Here is a 16,400-nt window from a genome sequence, read left to right as displayed (position 1 = left end):
GCATTACTTTGTTTGCTACCCTCAATATATTATCCATACAGTAAAAATGATGGTGGTGGAAATATTTTTCTTAAGCAATGATGGAAAATCTGGTTAAAGCTGATTGGATGACGGGTGGATGGATTAAAAAAAAAATTAGAGAGGCAATAAAAGAATTGACATGGGAACACATTTCAGCAGATCAGCTTTTAACATACAGTTAAAGCTACAGTGGATAAGATCAAAGCATATCCTTTGTTTCAAAAAGACACGGTCAAATTAAAGCCTAAAATGGTCGGGGTCACCATTATTAATTGTACTTTCACATCACCTCTGAACTTACTTATGCTACAGGCGTCAAGGTTTAAATCAGCAGGCCAACATGCTAACGATCATCCTTAAGGAAACCCATACACTTTATGTTCTGCAAGGTTTTGCCTAAATAATTCCACATTATTTTTCTTTTTCTTTTTGTATTTTGTTTTGTTTGATCTCTGTTAGATTATCCCCAGGGTTTGGGACTGTCATCGTATCATTTTTGTGCTCTATTCGTGCAGATTGCATTTACAGCAAACTCAAAAATGAGACTAACACAAAAGCACAGAAAATACATGAAAGAGAAAAATCCCTGCAAAGGAGAAATTCTCCAATCAATTACTAAAACCTGCAGCAAACACATAAATTATGCTAATACACAAAATACATGCAAAGGAAATTCTGCAGGTAGTAAAAACATCTGGAAGTTAAGAAAAGCTGCAATCTAGTTCCACATAACAGAATGGATCAACACTTCGTGCTCTCTCTCTCTCTTTGTGTGTAATTTTTTAATTTGCTTGCGTATTATCCGAGTTTCCATTACTTTTCAAGTAAACTCTACTGTTTACTTGAAAAGTAATGGAAACTCAGACAGGTGTTTAGGTTTGTAGTTCTTCTTTCTCAGTCTTCCTGCGCTTCACCCACCTCAGCTGATTTACATTAGCTTCTGATTAACTCAGATTCAGATATTGACTAATTAGCTGGATCGGATTTCAGTGATTGGATAACCCAGTGCACTTTACATGGAACTGTTATTTCTTACTTTTTGGTGCTTATTTGTACTTCACTTATATAAAGGACATTTATATCTGTGTTAATTTGTTACCTACCACCTAACAATATTTATATCTAGGCTAAAGCCTTCAGTTACATGGCTGGATATATGGTTCATTCAATATTTGAATCAGATCGTATCGGATGTCTGCCGATACGCAAAGCACAGGTATCTGTATCGAATTAGATTGAAAAAAAATGGATAGGTGCAGCTGTAATCCTAATTATTTTTTTCTAGATTCTTGTTTGTAGTGCCTAAAAGTCCAATCCATGTTTCATGTCCTTTGAGGTTTTCTCTTTTAAAACTAAATCATAGCAACGTTTTTATCAACTTCTTGGCTGCAGTTTGGTCCAACTTATTATTCACAAGATCTCAAACAATGTCGGTTTGCAGCTGGTTTACAACGTTCTTGCTTTACTCAGCATTTCATAGATCTGTTGGCTTTTTACTTAAAGGTACACTATGCAACCGGTGTTGATTTTCCAGTGAGGCTCCCTCCAGAGGGCGAAAGTAAAAGTGCACTGTCGTAAATATGCTCAGCTGTTCTCCTGGTTTCTCCGTCAAGCCAGGCGCGGTTGTTTTGAGCTTAGCAGCGAATGACTAACGCTGCGTTCACACTGGACGTAGCTGGCGCGACAGAAGCAGCGAGTTTACATGCAAAGTCAATGGTTGACGCGCGTCAAGGCGCAGCAAAAGGTCCAGCGGCGCGTTTTGAGCACCAGGCGCAGCGCGTCTGAGCAGCTGAAGCAGCGCGTCGGGCGCGTTTAACGCAGGGAGAGAGACACAGCGCTGATGATCACTCCTCTTAAACAGTTTATTGACGCCTAAATTAACTTAAAATGCAGAAATCTGCCGGCAGAATATGCAGTTTGGATTATCTAGATGAAAAACACCTACCAGCTGCCGCGGTGAACCGCTGCTGATGAAGGGATCCATACTGTCGGCGCCCCGCTGGTATGTGGGGGTCTGAGCGGCTCCGACAGAAAAAATATTGAAGGCAGGATAATAATCTGAATGAACTGACTGCACTGATCACGTTTTCAGGTGTATTTTCTCACTTAAACACATATTAAAACTACTTTATTCCCACTGATCACAGCAAATATAGCTGCAAGGCAGAGAAAGGATAGTGAAGCTCCGCCCAACGCGCGTCAGACACACTTTTGCACCGCGCAGCCAGAGCAGCAAAGCTGCTTCAGCCGCGCGTCAGAACTAACTGGTACAAGCAGCAAAAATGAAGCAGCAGACACGATTTTGCTGCTTTTGCTGCGTGAACGTAGCATAACTGCACAAAGATTGCCACTGTGCTAGCAACGAGAATGCTTTTAATGGGGGCGTGTAGCAGTTCTCGCCGTAAAGCAAGACTGACTCTCACGAGACTTCTGAGCCTGTGGGTGCGGGTCGGTGCTCCTGCAGTTGCAAGTGCGGTATTTCCCCCACAGACCACCAGGGCGGCCGAGAATACCTTTGTTCAACCTGAAATGAATCATTTAATCATCCATAACGTTATGGAACGCATTAATTAACTGAAAAATGTTGCATAGTGTCCCTTTAAAGGGGAACACTGTTTTTTTTTTTACATTGGTCCCTTGATTTTACGTTATTCCATCATGTTCTACTCACCCATATGAGTTTTGTGTCATTTGGAGCCGTTCTGAAGATATTCCGTTAGGTTATATCCAAGTAACGTCTTCCTATGGGCAACAACTTGAAGGCACAAACTAAACTGTTCATAATTTATTCTTTATGGTACGCATGCATTCAGAACATGTAGGCCAATCACTGTCCCCCAGACATCCACAGTTATATTTTGTATATTTATATCTTTTAAAAACAAAGCGGAGTGTGTATGATGTCATCCGCGCGTCGGCTACCATTCATTCATCCTGTCTGCTGAAGTGCTGCTAGTTTTCCTCACATGCCTGGAAGACGTCTAGTGCTGCTACCACAGATGATCTCGCTCTTCAAATGGAATTGAACGATTCAGATTAGCTAGAATGAATAGAAGGGGTAGAGCGTAGCCGCCTGTGGCCTGGGCTGCCTGTCACAACTCAGCATCTTTTGAAAACAGAACAATTCACCAGTGGACTAAATCTGAAATGTTATTTTTTACTGAAGCTCTTATTTTGAAGCATTTATGAAGCATTTTATCATATCAACGAATTGGAACATTTGAGGATTTATATGGATTTCATAATGAGAATATCTAAAAACAAATTAAAAATGAAAAGAAACAATAGAAATATGTTTATTATCTATGAAGTTCAGGTGAACGCCGACTCCTCTAGTTCATAGGTCATTATTGGTAGCCCGTCCTATGACTCAGTACACATAAAGTAGCCCTCAGCCTTAAAAAAGTTGGTGACCCCTGCTTTAACCATAGTTCCCACATAATCGATATTCAGATTTTTTGTTGTTGTATTGCTTTAAAACTTTCCTTGATGTTGAAAATTGATTTGAAATATCCAGATTTGTTTCAAAAGACCTTTCATACAATTTTTTTTCTCCTTTTGTATTCTATCCTACAAGTGTTTAATACACAGTTCCTCATTCCACTTTCCAAATGCTTAATGTTTATTAGAAACCAAATCAAAATCGAGAGGTTTTAGGTGCCATTCAAATCTTTATTGTAAAAAAATTTATTTAATCTTTTCTTTAAACCGGATGTTTTTTCTATTCTTGCAGAAAATGAAATTAAATAACTGACAGACCAATTGTTAGCTATAATAGGTGACACACACAGTCAATAGAGATTAAACCAGTGCAGACGCTGGTCGTCTTCTCGAGACTCAAAGTGTGCGAGCAGGGTGGGAATGCGTTTCTCTGGAGGGCAGACGGCACAGCTACGCTAAGCTGTGAATTCTCACTGGACTCATGGATGTGTCAGTGGACTTGGAGGCTTTTTTTGTCTTTTTTCAGCAAGTACAGAAACTGCAAAACCAAGTCGTGAAAACAAAGGAAAATATTTCTGATCTACTGAATTTATGACTGGCTTCTGTTAATGAGGTTTGCCGCACTGTTGTTAAAGCTGAAGACATAGCTGGTGGTTAAATGCAGGTCTGCTTTAATGCAGCAGCTCTGCACTATTTGGGCACATGAGTAAGGCTTTTTTTTTTTTTTTAAGTGCATTCTAAGAGGACAGACTGCTTTCCCAAGATATTTCTTTTCAGTACTTCTTCTAATATAAAAGAAAAAATGCAATTAGAATTGAAATTATGCAAACGAAAAAAGAAAAAAAGAAGATCATTATTTGCAAACTGCGCCTGTTAAAATTTAATTAAATTACAAGTCATGTCTGGGGATATTTTGATTTCAAAGATTTCACCTCTTTTGGAACCGTTCCCATTTTTAATGCCTTTATGCTCAAATTGTCTGTCTTCCTGAAAGTTGATTCAATAAACACACACAAAACAGTGCATATCTAAATTTGGTTTTCATAGTGATCTACAAATAAAGATCCAAAAGGTTCTTCATAACTTTGCATTCACTGCCTTTTAATCTGACACCCTTAATACCCTTAAACAGGCGAAGGAATTAAAAGTGGATCTACAACTGAATCTGATTTCAGTTTGCTGTTTCCTGCAGTGACGGCTGGGCAGACCGCATTGAGGTGGTGGAGGGGTATGAGCATGAAGCCGTTGGTGGCATCACTGTGAAGCTGCACTCTGAAGAGGTCTCCTCCTTCGACAGTTACTTCCTGAAGCTCAAGCTCAGCACAAACACCCGCAATCCATGGTTCCCAGAGTTTTGGCAGCACCGCTTTCAGTGTCGCCTTCCCGGACACCCACAGGAGAACCTGAACTATGCAAAAAACTGCTCAGGTAAGATGCACAAACATCAATTCCTCTACATATTTGCTGGTTAAGTATTAGTTTGTTTCTCTTGTAATATTGCGATGTGTTTAATGCCCAAAGGAGGGAGCCAAAAGGCCCCATAAAATAGAGCAAACTTTTTAAATATAAATTGGGCTGCCTAAGGGTAAAGTTCTCCACTAGTCAGTCCATTTTTTTCATACTGTTTATTTGTGTGTTACTTGGCTCCACAGATGATGATGATCTAGGTAAATTAAGTGTTTTTTTATTATTAAAGGAACACTGTTAATGCATTAGCTTTGGTTCTTATTTTCTTGAAACGATGCTGAACAAGCACGTTTCCACATGTTTTTTATGACACAGTTCTTTTATTACATTAGTTATTGTTTTGTTTTTACGTATATTTACGTTTTTAATCACAAGATATGAGGGTTTATTAAAGCAAAAAACATCCATAACCATTCTTATAATTGATATAAATAACATTTTTTGGAGGTAATTGATAAACGTAAATATAAATTGATGCATGAAAAACACTACTTTCCCTTTCAGTTGACACATCTGGCTCTACTTTTGGCTTATGTTGCACTTTTTGGTTAAATACCACTACAGTGATTTCTTTCTCTCTTTTATTTTATTTTATTTTTTGCAGAATTTGCTGTTTTTTTATTTTTTTATTCTTTCTACTCCCATGCACTAACCTGAAAGTTTTCCTTTCCTTCCATGAGTTATCATGTTTTGTAAAAAACAAAAACAAACATATAGTACTTATTTTTAATGTGGAAAAGAGTTCCTGTTTGCTGTCTTTCTGTATTTATTTCCTGTTTATTTTACCTCATTGATTTATTTTGGTTTAGAACTCCAAGATGGTGAGTGATTTTTTTTTTTTTTCCTGAATGGAACCATAACGCTCCTCACCTTTAAAAATATACAGAGAGGTTTACTGACATTAAGGCTGAATCACATGAAGGGATGGTCATGCTTTTATTAAAAACTTTCATTTCCAATTAATCTCAGTGGACCTCTTATATATGAAGCTATTGGGATGTTTTTTGGATTCTGAGAGCCTGATAATTGGGTTAGTTTGTGCTCTCACACCCTCCGTAAAGCTAAGGCAGTCATATAAAACAGCCCAATAACTGGCTGAATCTTGCTGAATTTGCATGTAAGCACAGAAACTAGGCAGTTCTCTTCATACGCAGACAAAGTCCTGCTGTCATGCAGCTAAATAATTCCAACATGCAGCAGTAGGTCCTCTGCTTGCATGCAGACATCATAGCTTCACTGCATCATAACTGAGTCTCCCACAGCTTAGCAAGTGCAGCGAGCGTCAAAGACAAGGAGCTGCTAAAGTAGGTCATCACCAGTCGCTCCCTTCAGATGCTCACCCAGCTGCTACCTAACTGTAGTTACTGTTTATGTGTTTGTTTGCAAAGACAGCTGTCCCAGCAGTTGTTTTGAAATGTCCCCATGCAACAGAAGCTGCAACCAGCACAGCATAATGGTAGAGATGCTTATAAACAAATGTAGTCGCCTGCTGCTGTATATAGCAAAGGGAACCTGTCTTTCAGAGGTTTTGCTGAAGGAATTCTTTGCTAATTATATACCAAATCCAAAAAGTATTAAACATTTATTGGCAGAAAAATCATAATCCAACTGTAAAAAGAGTTATATGAACAATTTTCTTCAAAAATCTGTAGTCACTTGTATTTATGCATGCACGGTTCCCTGGGCAAGATCTTCCAACAGCATCCCATTTTTATTTTAAAGCTACAGTGTGTAATTTTCAGCGACATCTAGCGGTCAGACTGCAGACTGCAGCAACATGAACGTCTCCCCCCCACCGCTTCTCCCCCCCAACAGTACGGCGAGCGTTACGGGACAAAATGTCTTCCACGACGTCCGCATCACCTACCTTCTCAAGTGATGAGGTTTGTTTACATAGATAATTTTACAGATAGTATTTCATTAGTCTGTGTAGGGTATAGATTTCATGTAGACTTAAGATAATAAATATACCCGTTATTTTTTCTACGTCGTTGTGACGTTTTGGTGAGCTGCTTTGCATGGTGATATAAACAGACGAAGTAATTGTAGTCATTAGTTTAACAGCGAGATTGTGTTCGCTGGAAGAATATATATTCCCCGTTTACAGAGTCCAAGTCTTGTTTGTGGCACGGGGGTTACAAGGCAAGGAAGAGGGAAAGGAAGAGGGCAGAGAGGCCGGGGTGAGCGTGCAGCTGGGGCCAGGCGAGAGAGGGGAGCCAGCGGGGTGAGAGCAGAGGAGGAAAGGCTTGAAGATCTCCAAAGGAGCCGGAGAGAAGTAACCGAGGTATATATCCAGAAAATTATTTTACAGAAAATTACTGAATCATTACCTGTGAAACGTCAGGGACGTTGCTGAATAAGTATACTGGAGAGTAACAGCATCATCACGCAGCATGTTATTGTTTTAGACAGGTCTGAGCATCCTGTACTCCAAAAACTGCAGTGATATTAGACAATTGTGTGTGTAGGATTAATTACCTGTCCAAGAGAAAACTGGCAACTTGAGCGTCACTTTGAAAACCTTTTTCCTCCATCAGTGACTTCCATCGTGTAAATGCCGTGCCAATGTTGATCCGTGTTTTTTGTCGTTTCTTGTCACTCTTGCGTTTATTCTCGTCCTGTTTCCGCTTCTTAGATGACGGGGGTTCGGTGTCCGCCGCTTTTCGTTGTGATACAGAGTAGGCATGATCCTCCATTCGTCTGATGTTTGGCCACACAGTGCCAAACAGTTTGCAAAGTCACTCACGCCTGCCGCCTTGTTTACCTTTCTTGTTACCGAGGCGCAGTATACCTGCTTCTTCTTCTTCTTTGGTTTCAGGCAGACTAAACGCTTCTCAGGCATAATACTGCCATCTACTGTTCAGTACCGTCTCAGTTCATCTCTCTCAACTTGCCGTAGTTATTTTCGAGCGTCATGGGAGATCTCGCAATCGCTAGTTTGTTGCCTCTGCGCTTGCCGTAGCGCAAAGATGTAATTATAAATAACGAATTCTAAGGCAACGCAAATGTTATGGTTAAAAGGCTGAGCTCATAGGTGATGATAAATAACATAGTTATGTATAATATATTAAATTTCTGAATTTATATGCCTGTAATTATTACACACTGTAGCTTTAAGGAATTTAATGATGCAAAAAAAGTATAACTCAACTCAACTTTTTATCTAAAAAATGCATAAATCTCAATTTAAAAAAGATCAGTCCAGTTCATGTCTTCATATATATTCTAATATTATTATTTGCTCTGGAAGAGAGATAATTAATTTCATTTTCAGCAATACAAAAAGAGCCTTTGGCTCTGTGTTGGATACGTAATAAAAAACATGTTTTGGGTTGTTCATTCTGTTCCTTGATAAAATGTTCCCCTGGGAAAGGATCCATAAATAACCATCTGATGTCTGCTATAGGTCTTTAACTGTTTTCTTGTTCCAGGTGAATTACAGTCCAGTCAGTCTCTAGGGAACGCCTTCAGGGGAGGAAATCTTTCTTTGTTGAAAATTATTTTATATTAGTCCCTTAGATTGGTGACCTATCCTGGGTGGGACGCACCTCCCACCCCAATGAACTCTGCTGTAACCCTACAGTGACAAGCATACACGTACAGGAAGGATGTGAAACACTGATAACATTTACTTTGAGAGGAACTTTGTCTAACCTCAGAGACTGGCTGAATTCCAAACTGGCCCCTAAACACTAACTCTAAGCACTACTCCTCCGTTTGCACCTTCCTGCAAAGGGTCTGCCACATTGAGGGCCGTCACAAACATGCATTGGTTAGGGCGAGTGGACCTTTCAGTCCTTATATAGGGAGTAAAACTTGTGGCAGAGGAAACATTTGCATTTAAATGTAAAGTCTGCTGGTTAAAAAAAAAAAATTCATTAATTCCTAAATGGAAGATTCTCTTTGGACTAGTTTTATTTGACTGGATAGATTTATTTTTAAGAAAATGGCAAATGTTTGATATTATGTTAACGTGCAGCACAGAGCTACAGCCATGCACATGCGGTATCACTGTGTAGCCATAGGAAATTAACGTTCGAGGGGTGAGGCCGTCCCATTCATGTTTGCACCTCACCCAAATACAATCCAGGTGCCTTTCACCACTATGAGTGTGACTTCAAGTTAGTGGTTAGGGAGCAGTTTGGGATTCAACCTTTGTCTAAAATCTTTTGGCTGAATTCATAGCTCCAACTGTAGGCAACATCAAGATCACACATTTTTGTCAGTCTAACCTCATTTATATTAAACAGCACAATTAGTAGCGATGCACCAATCTGTTTTTTTTATTATCCTGTCCAATACCTGGGCTCAGCGTATTGGCTGATATCCGATACCAATCCAATTCAGCTGTTGAATGAATGAACCATGTATATAGCCATGTGAGTAAAGGCAAAACAAATTAACACACACAAAAATTTACACTATATTATTTATTAACTAATAAACAGCTAAAATAAAGACATAAGAGTGAACTGAGATGGATTTCTGATAAACAATATCAAATCACTGATATCAGATCTGGGTATCGGATCAGTGCATCAAAATAAGTTCCCATAAATATTTCCCTACTGTAAATAAAACTTTTTAAAAACTACAGTGGTTAGCTAGTTCTATTTGGACTTTTCTTCTGAAAGTGGGTGTCAAATTATATTGAGTTTTCATATTTTTTTTAAGGGATTTTGGATTCAGTTCCACTGAGAACAGCTCAGTTATACAGGATTCAGAGTAGCTGTGAATTTAGTTTTTTAAATATTGCCACAGATTCAGAACTAGACTAAGTTTAGACTTTTAATAGGCCATATGAACACATGAGTGTTCTTTGACCTAAATCATTCCCTTGTAGCCGTGGCTCTATGTTTCATTGTGCTACTGAAAGGTAGAACCTGTGCTACACTGGGAATTTCCTTGCAGCTTCTGATCGGTTTTCTTCCAGGCTTGTATTAAGCTCCATTCATTCCTCCATTAATACTGACCAGCATCCCCACTGCATGACGCTGCCACCCCTATGTTTCACTATGGTGAAGGATATTCAGTGATGTGCAGCAAAAATCACATTCCACATATAGAATATATTCTGGCCTCACTTTCACAGAGCACTTTCTACCAAATGTTCACTGCCTCCCCACATGTTAAACTACGAAAGGCACCTCTTACGGCTTTCTTTCAGCAACGACTTTCGCTGTGGATTTGTGAAGTGCAAAAGCAACTGTTTATCCTGTCAAGAAATGTTCCCCACCTTAGCTGCGGATCTCTGCAGCTCATCTAGAGTTGCCAGTTGTCACTGTTTGCTTCTCTGATCGCTCTGATTCCCTCCTTTGCTTGTCAGTCAGCTGGTTCTCCATGTCTCACCTAGGGATGAGGGAAAAAATGGTGCTGTATCGGGATTTTCGGCTGCGAGAAATATCAATCTTTCAGTTCCTAATATCCATAAAAAAAAAAACAAACAAAAAAACTTTTTTACCTGAAAGAATGAGGGAAAATGGGCTACCTCTGCACTGCCACTCTGGCAGATAGGGATGTGAAGCCCTTTTGCTGTGCGGCTGTGTATAGGTCAGGCAGTCACTGTTATGTCAACCCAGAATGTAGGAACCAGTAGTCATGCAAGACAGACAATGGGAAGTTTCAAAACATTTAGTAAAAATAACACAGAACTGAACAGAAGCGGCCTGCTGTGGATCTGTGTCACGGGTTCGTTGCAAAAATACAAAAAAAATGATGGCCCAGCCGGAAAAAATATTGTTTGTGCTTTTTTCTTTTATTGCTCCCCAGGTGGAAATAGTGAAACAGTGACGATATTTACAGTGAAGCGAGAAAACAAAAACAAGTATTTACAGGACAACTTACTTGGACAGCCAACTCTACCATCAGATCCAGTCCTCCTCCTCAAATGAGCTCAGCTCCCCTTTAAATACCCCTTTAGCCCCTCCCCCGGGTAAACCAAAATACAAATTAAGGGGTTTTTAAGGATAAAAACAAAATAATCAAATAACAAAACTCAAAACTCAGTTTCCTGCATAGAAACTAAAAATTAACCAAAATGACTCCATACAATGTTCAAAATGTCAGGAACATAAACAATATAAAAATACAAAACAAAACACCCAAAATGGTTGAGTCCTTCGTCACGTGACTGGCAAAGCGCGCCACTCTGCGCTATTTCCAGCGTGACGCGGAAGTGCTCCGGTTTGGCCCCTTAACCAGGAACAGCGGGACTGAAGCAGAGATGAGAGGTGAGTGTTTGTGGAACTCGGCGCCGAGTGTGCATCCTGAGACACGCGCGATGACCGGTTCAGACGGGGGGGAATGTTCGTTGGGACTGTGCAGGACCGCGGGACAGAGGTGCGGGCCTGCACGCAGCTGTTTGCCGGGCAGCGCACTCACGTGGGAGAGCTTTCTCCCCGTGCGCGCGCTCCTGGCACCGCGCTCCCCTGGGCCAGAGGAAGCACGGATACTTAGAGTCTGGGATGGACGCTTAGTGGCGCTCCATCACATTATCCGCCTCCTCCCCGAGGTTGACGACGTGCGGCAACCTGGAGAGATAATCTGCCACAATATTAGTTTTCCCCGCCCGATGGCGGATTTGGCATCGGAAGGGTTGGAGAGCGAGATACCAGCGGGTGAGTCGACTGTTGTGATCCTTCATAGAGTTCATCCATATCAGGGCACGATGGTCGGTCTCCAGGTCGAACTCTCTCCCCAGAAGGTAATATCTCAGGCTCTCCAGAGCCCACTTGATGGCCAGGCCCTCCTTCTCTACAGTTGAGTACCTGGTCTCTCGGGGAAGCAGCTTGCGGCTTAGGTACAGCACAGGGCGTTCTTCTCCTGGGTCTCCCTGTGCCAGGACAGCCCCGAGACCCACTGCGGAGGCGTCGGTCTGGACCAAGAACCGCTGATTGAAGTCCGGACTCTGCAGCACCGGCGACGAGCAGAGACAGGTCTTGAGGGTCTGGAAGGCGGTCTCACAGTCCTCACTCCAGACGACAGGGTTCCGCTGAGCCTTTCCCGTCAGTGCGGTCAAAGGAGCGGCGATGGTGGCAAACTGGCACGAACCTCAGATACCAGCCGGCCAAACCCAAGAAGGACCTCACCTCCTTCTTCGTGCGAGGCCGTGGGCAGCTGCGGATCGCCTCCACCTTGTCGACCTGCGGACGGACCTCACCTCGACCCAGCCGATAGCCAAGGTATTGCGCCTCCTCCTTGGCCCACTGACACTTGGCAGGATTCAGCGTCAGTCCCGCCTGCTCGATCTTGCCAAGGACCCTCTCCAGATGCTGCAAGTGCTGCTCCCAAGTGTCGCTGAAGATTACTACATCGTCCAGGTAAGCAGCACTGCAGTCACCGCAACCCTGTAAAACACGGTCCATTAGCCTCTGAAAGGTTGCGGGGGCCCCATGGAGACCAAACGGCATCACCGTAAACTGGAACAATCCTGCAGGGGTCTGGAACGCCATGTAGGGACGACTGGACGGCTCCAGAGGCACCTGCCAGTAGCCCTTGCAGAGATCGAGGGTGGTGATGAACCGGGCCCGGCCGATCTTCTCCAGTAGGTCGTCGATCCGGGGCATCGGGTAGGCGTCGAACTCCGACTCGGCGTTGAGCTTCCGGAAGTCAATGCAGATGCGGAGCGACCCATCCTTCTTCACCACGATGACCACTGGGCTGCACCACTCGGACGTTGACGGCTCGATCACCCCCAGACGCTGCATCTCCTCCACCTCCTTCAGTAGCTGCGCCACCAGATGCTGAGGGACCCGGTAGGACCGCTGGCGAACGGGCCCCTTGTCCTTCAGGCGGATGACGTGCTCGATCAAGACAGTCCTCCCCGGGTTGGCAGCAAACAGCTTGGAGACCCTCCGGAAGACCTCGTTGAGCTGGCTGGACTGGGTGATAGAGAGATGGTCGAGAGTGGGTGGAGGCGGCTGGTGGAGGTCAACAAGAGGCAGCTCCTCATCACCCTCGCTGTCGACCTCAGCCACGAGAAGAGACAACACAGGAGCAGAGACTGGGACGGCCTCTCTCCACTCTTTCAGTAGGTTGACGTGGTAAGTCTGTTTGGCTTTCTTCTTGTCAGGGTGGTGTATTTCGTAAGTAAAAGGGCCCATCTTCCTCAGGACAGTGTACGGACCCTGCCACTTGGCCAACAGCTTGCTGGTGGAGGATGGCAGCAAGAGCAGGACCCTCTGGCCAGGCTGGAGCTCTCGATGTCTGGCCTGTCTGTCGTACCAGGCCTTCTGTGTCTGCTGGGTCTCTCGCAGGTTGACCTCAGCCTCCTCCCGATACTTGGCCAGGCGCTCTCTCATCTCCAGCACGAACTGCACCACACTCCGATCACTAGTAGCCGTGGTGGGAGCCTCCCAGACCTTCAGCAGCAAGTCCAATGGGCCCTGGACGTCCCAGCCATACAGCAGCTCGAACGGGGAGAATCCGGTGGATGCCTGCGGCACCTCTCGGTAGGCGAACAGCACAAAGGGCAGCCACTGGTCCCAGTCACGTCCAGTGTCGTCCACGAACTTCTGCAGCATCTTCTTCAGGGTCTGGTTAAACCGCTCGACCAAGCCGTCCGTCTGCGGATGATACGGAGTGGTCTTGATTGCCGAGATCCCCAGCTGGCGGTGGAAGAGCTGCATGAGTCGGGAAGTGAAGTTGGTCCCCTGGTCCGTCACGATCTCATCCGGCACACCGACCCTGGAAAAAAGTTGCACAAGACAACGCAGCACATCAGGGGCAGTGACGGTGCGCAAGGGGAACGCCTCGGGGTACCGTGTTGCGTAGTCTGAGATCACCAGGATGTACTGGTAGCCCCCACTACTTCGCACGAGCGGGCCCACAATGTCCATGGCTATGCGCCGGAATGGGGTGGAGATGACAGGTAGAGGTTGGAGGCAAGCACGGTCAGATTGGCGGACAAAGCAGGTTTTTTGACAGGTGGGACAGGTTTTGCAGTAAGTTTGAACATCAGAGTACATGGAGGGCCAATAGAAACGGGAAGCGATGCGCATGTATGTTTTGTTGCGACCCAGATGACCAGCCCAAGGCAAGGTGTGAGCCAAGTGCATGATCCTTTGGCGGCAAGACGAGGGAACAACGAGGCGCTTGACACCGTCTGACACTAAATACAGAACATTCTTGTCATCGATAACATAGCTCTCTCTGTTCCCCTTGGCACTGTCCAGCCCCCCAACCACTTTGGCAAACACTGGTTTCAGAGTCTCATCCTGTCTCTGCACAGCCCCAATGTCCCCAGGTACCTCCCACAAGTCTTTGTCCAGCCCCTGACAGACTGGCTCCCTTGACTTCAGGCCCCTCTCGAACCTCCGCTGGCTACGTGGTTTCCTTGGACCCTTTTTACCCCCCTCAAACAGGTCAATGTCCAATTTGGAAAAAGGTTCAGGCTCCGGCTCCGTCTGCTGCTTTGTACTGGGTGCCTCCCCTGCCCGGAACTGAGCCCGGGTTAACACAGGACCAGCCAAACCCTTGTCACAGTCACTCTCCTCAGCCCCCTCCTCCCGCAATAAATCCAGGAGTACAGGTAAGTCCCAGCCTAAGATAGCGGCTACCGGTAACTTCTCCACCACCCCCACAGTAAGTAAATATGGTGGGTCATCCACCATCACCGTTATGTCCGCCGTGGGGTAAGAATGTCTGTCCCCGTGTATACAACAAATGTCCTCCTGCTTACTGTAATCCAACAAGCCCGTTGGCACAATGTCCCTTCGCACAAGAGTCATGAAGCTCCCTGAGTCCACCAGAGCAGTCACAGGTTCCCCATTAATGCACACCTCTTTGAACCACTGTTTTCTCCCTACCCCTTGCATGTCCTCAGCCCGTGGGGTGTAACACGCCCCGGTAAGCTTAGCCTTTCTGATTGGGCACAGGGCAGCTTTGTGTCCTGACTGCTGACAATAAAAACAGATGAGCTCCTTACCAGGACCACGTTGGCTGGGTGCAGGCCCGGGATCTCTAGGTGGGTGGAAGCTGGCTCTGGGTTGTGACGACGGCTGACGAACATCCTGGTAAGCAGCTGGGCCTCCCCTCCGTGCGTTGCGGTACTGCAGCGCGAGCTTGGCTGCGGCTAGCCCCTCTGTCGGCTAATGCTCCTTCACCCAGGTGCGAACGTCTGCCGGGAGGACGCGAAGAAGCTTCTCCAGGATAATCTGCTCCCCGATCTGCTCCTTGGAGTGTTGCTCCGGCCGGATCCAGCGCCGGTACAGCCCCTTCAGACGGTGGTAGGTCTCGGTCGAGCTCTCTCCGGGTGGCACAGACATGGACCTGAACTGCTGTCTGTAGGTCTCCGGTGAAACATCAAACTTGATCAGCAGTGCAGCTTTCAAGTCTGGGTAGGAGTGCGCCAACTCCTCATCCATGGCTGTGTAAGCTTCCAACGCCTTCCCGGTGAGTAAGGGCACCAGCCGACATGCCCACTCACCTTCTGGAGGGTTCAGCTCTCTCCATGCTGATCCTTGGGGGCTCCTCGGAGAAACCGCGGCGCTGCCGAGGAGCTGGCGTGGAGAGGTCCCCCCGGAGACTCGGTGTTGACTCCTCGGGTGGTGATGCAGGTCCGGACACAGGGACAGACCACTGTGGGGCTGGGAAGGTGGCCCGGAGCCCTCTCAGCTCCGCCAAAAACCCCTCGTCCCTCCGCTCCTGTCCTTTTAAAAAGGTCCTCATGACCTCCACAAGCTCCTCACTTGTACTTGGTGCAGGCTGCGTGATTGAGGCAGCAGCGCCACCTTCCTCATCTTCAGTTGCCCAGCCTCCATCGTCCACAGGTAAGTCCTGCTTCACTTTTTGTGAGCGCAGCCCTGTACGCTTCACTGTAGGGTGCTTCCGTCGACCGGCCATCCCACTTCTGACACCAAATGTCACGGGTTCGTTGCAAAAATACAAAAAAAATGATGGCCCAGCCGGAAAAAATATTGTTTGTGCTTTTTTCTTTTATTGCTCCCCAGGTGGAAATAGTGAAACAGTGACGATATTTACAGTGAAGCGAGAAAACAAAAACAAGTATTTACAGGACAACTTACTTGGACAGCCAACTCTACCATCAGATCCAGTCCTCCTCCTCAAATGAGCTCAGCTCCCCTTTAAATACCCCTTTAGCCCCTCCCCCGGGTAAACCAAAATACAAATTAAGGGGTTTTTAAGGATAAAAACAAAATAATCAAATAACAAAACTCAGTTTCCTGCATAGAAACTAAAAATTAACCAAAATTACTCCATACAATGTTCAAAATGTCAGGAACATAAACAATATAAAAATACAAAACAAAACACCCAAAATGGTTGAGTCCTTCGTCACGTGACTGGCAAAGCGCGCCACTCTGCGCTATTTCCAGCGTGACGCGGAAGTGCTCCGGTTTGGCCCCTTAACCAGGAACAGCGGGACTGAAGCAGAGATGAGAGGTGAGTGTTTGTGGAACTCGGCGCCGAGTGTGCACCCTCAGACGCGCGCGATGACCGGTTCAGACGGG

The 16,400-nt window shown here is 45.0% G+C and overlaps 1 protein-coding gene across 3 annotated transcripts in view; it reads left to right on the top strand.

The window, feature by feature from the left end:
- grm1b (glutamate receptor, metabotropic 1b) overlaps positions 1-16,400 on the top strand; it is a 48,443-nt gene that overhangs the window by 12,651 nt on the left and 19,392 nt on the right. For 2 of the 3 annotated variants that reach the window (XM_038299520.1, XM_038299522.1), the window contains exons 5-6: positions 4,655-4,890; positions 5,115-5,129. In XM_038299520.1, the coding sequence (XP_038155448.1) occupies positions 4,655-4,890; positions 5,115-5,129 (251 nt within the window). The remainder of the gene's footprint in view (positions 1-4,654; positions 4,891-5,114; positions 5,130-16,400) is intronic. The other variant, XM_038299521.1, reaches the window with a different exon arrangement.

The sequence above is a fragment of the Cyprinodon tularosa genome, unplaced genomic scaffold (assembly GCF_016077235.1).
Source record: "Cyprinodon tularosa strain WSP-4 unplaced genomic scaffold, ASM1607723v1 ctg430, whole genome shotgun sequence".
NCBI lineage: Eukaryota > Metazoa > Chordata > Actinopteri > Cyprinodontiformes > Cyprinodontidae > Cyprinodon > Cyprinodon tularosa.
The sequence above is the reverse complement of the archived record's forward strand: the minus strand, read 5'-3'. Positions and strand labels throughout refer to the sequence as shown.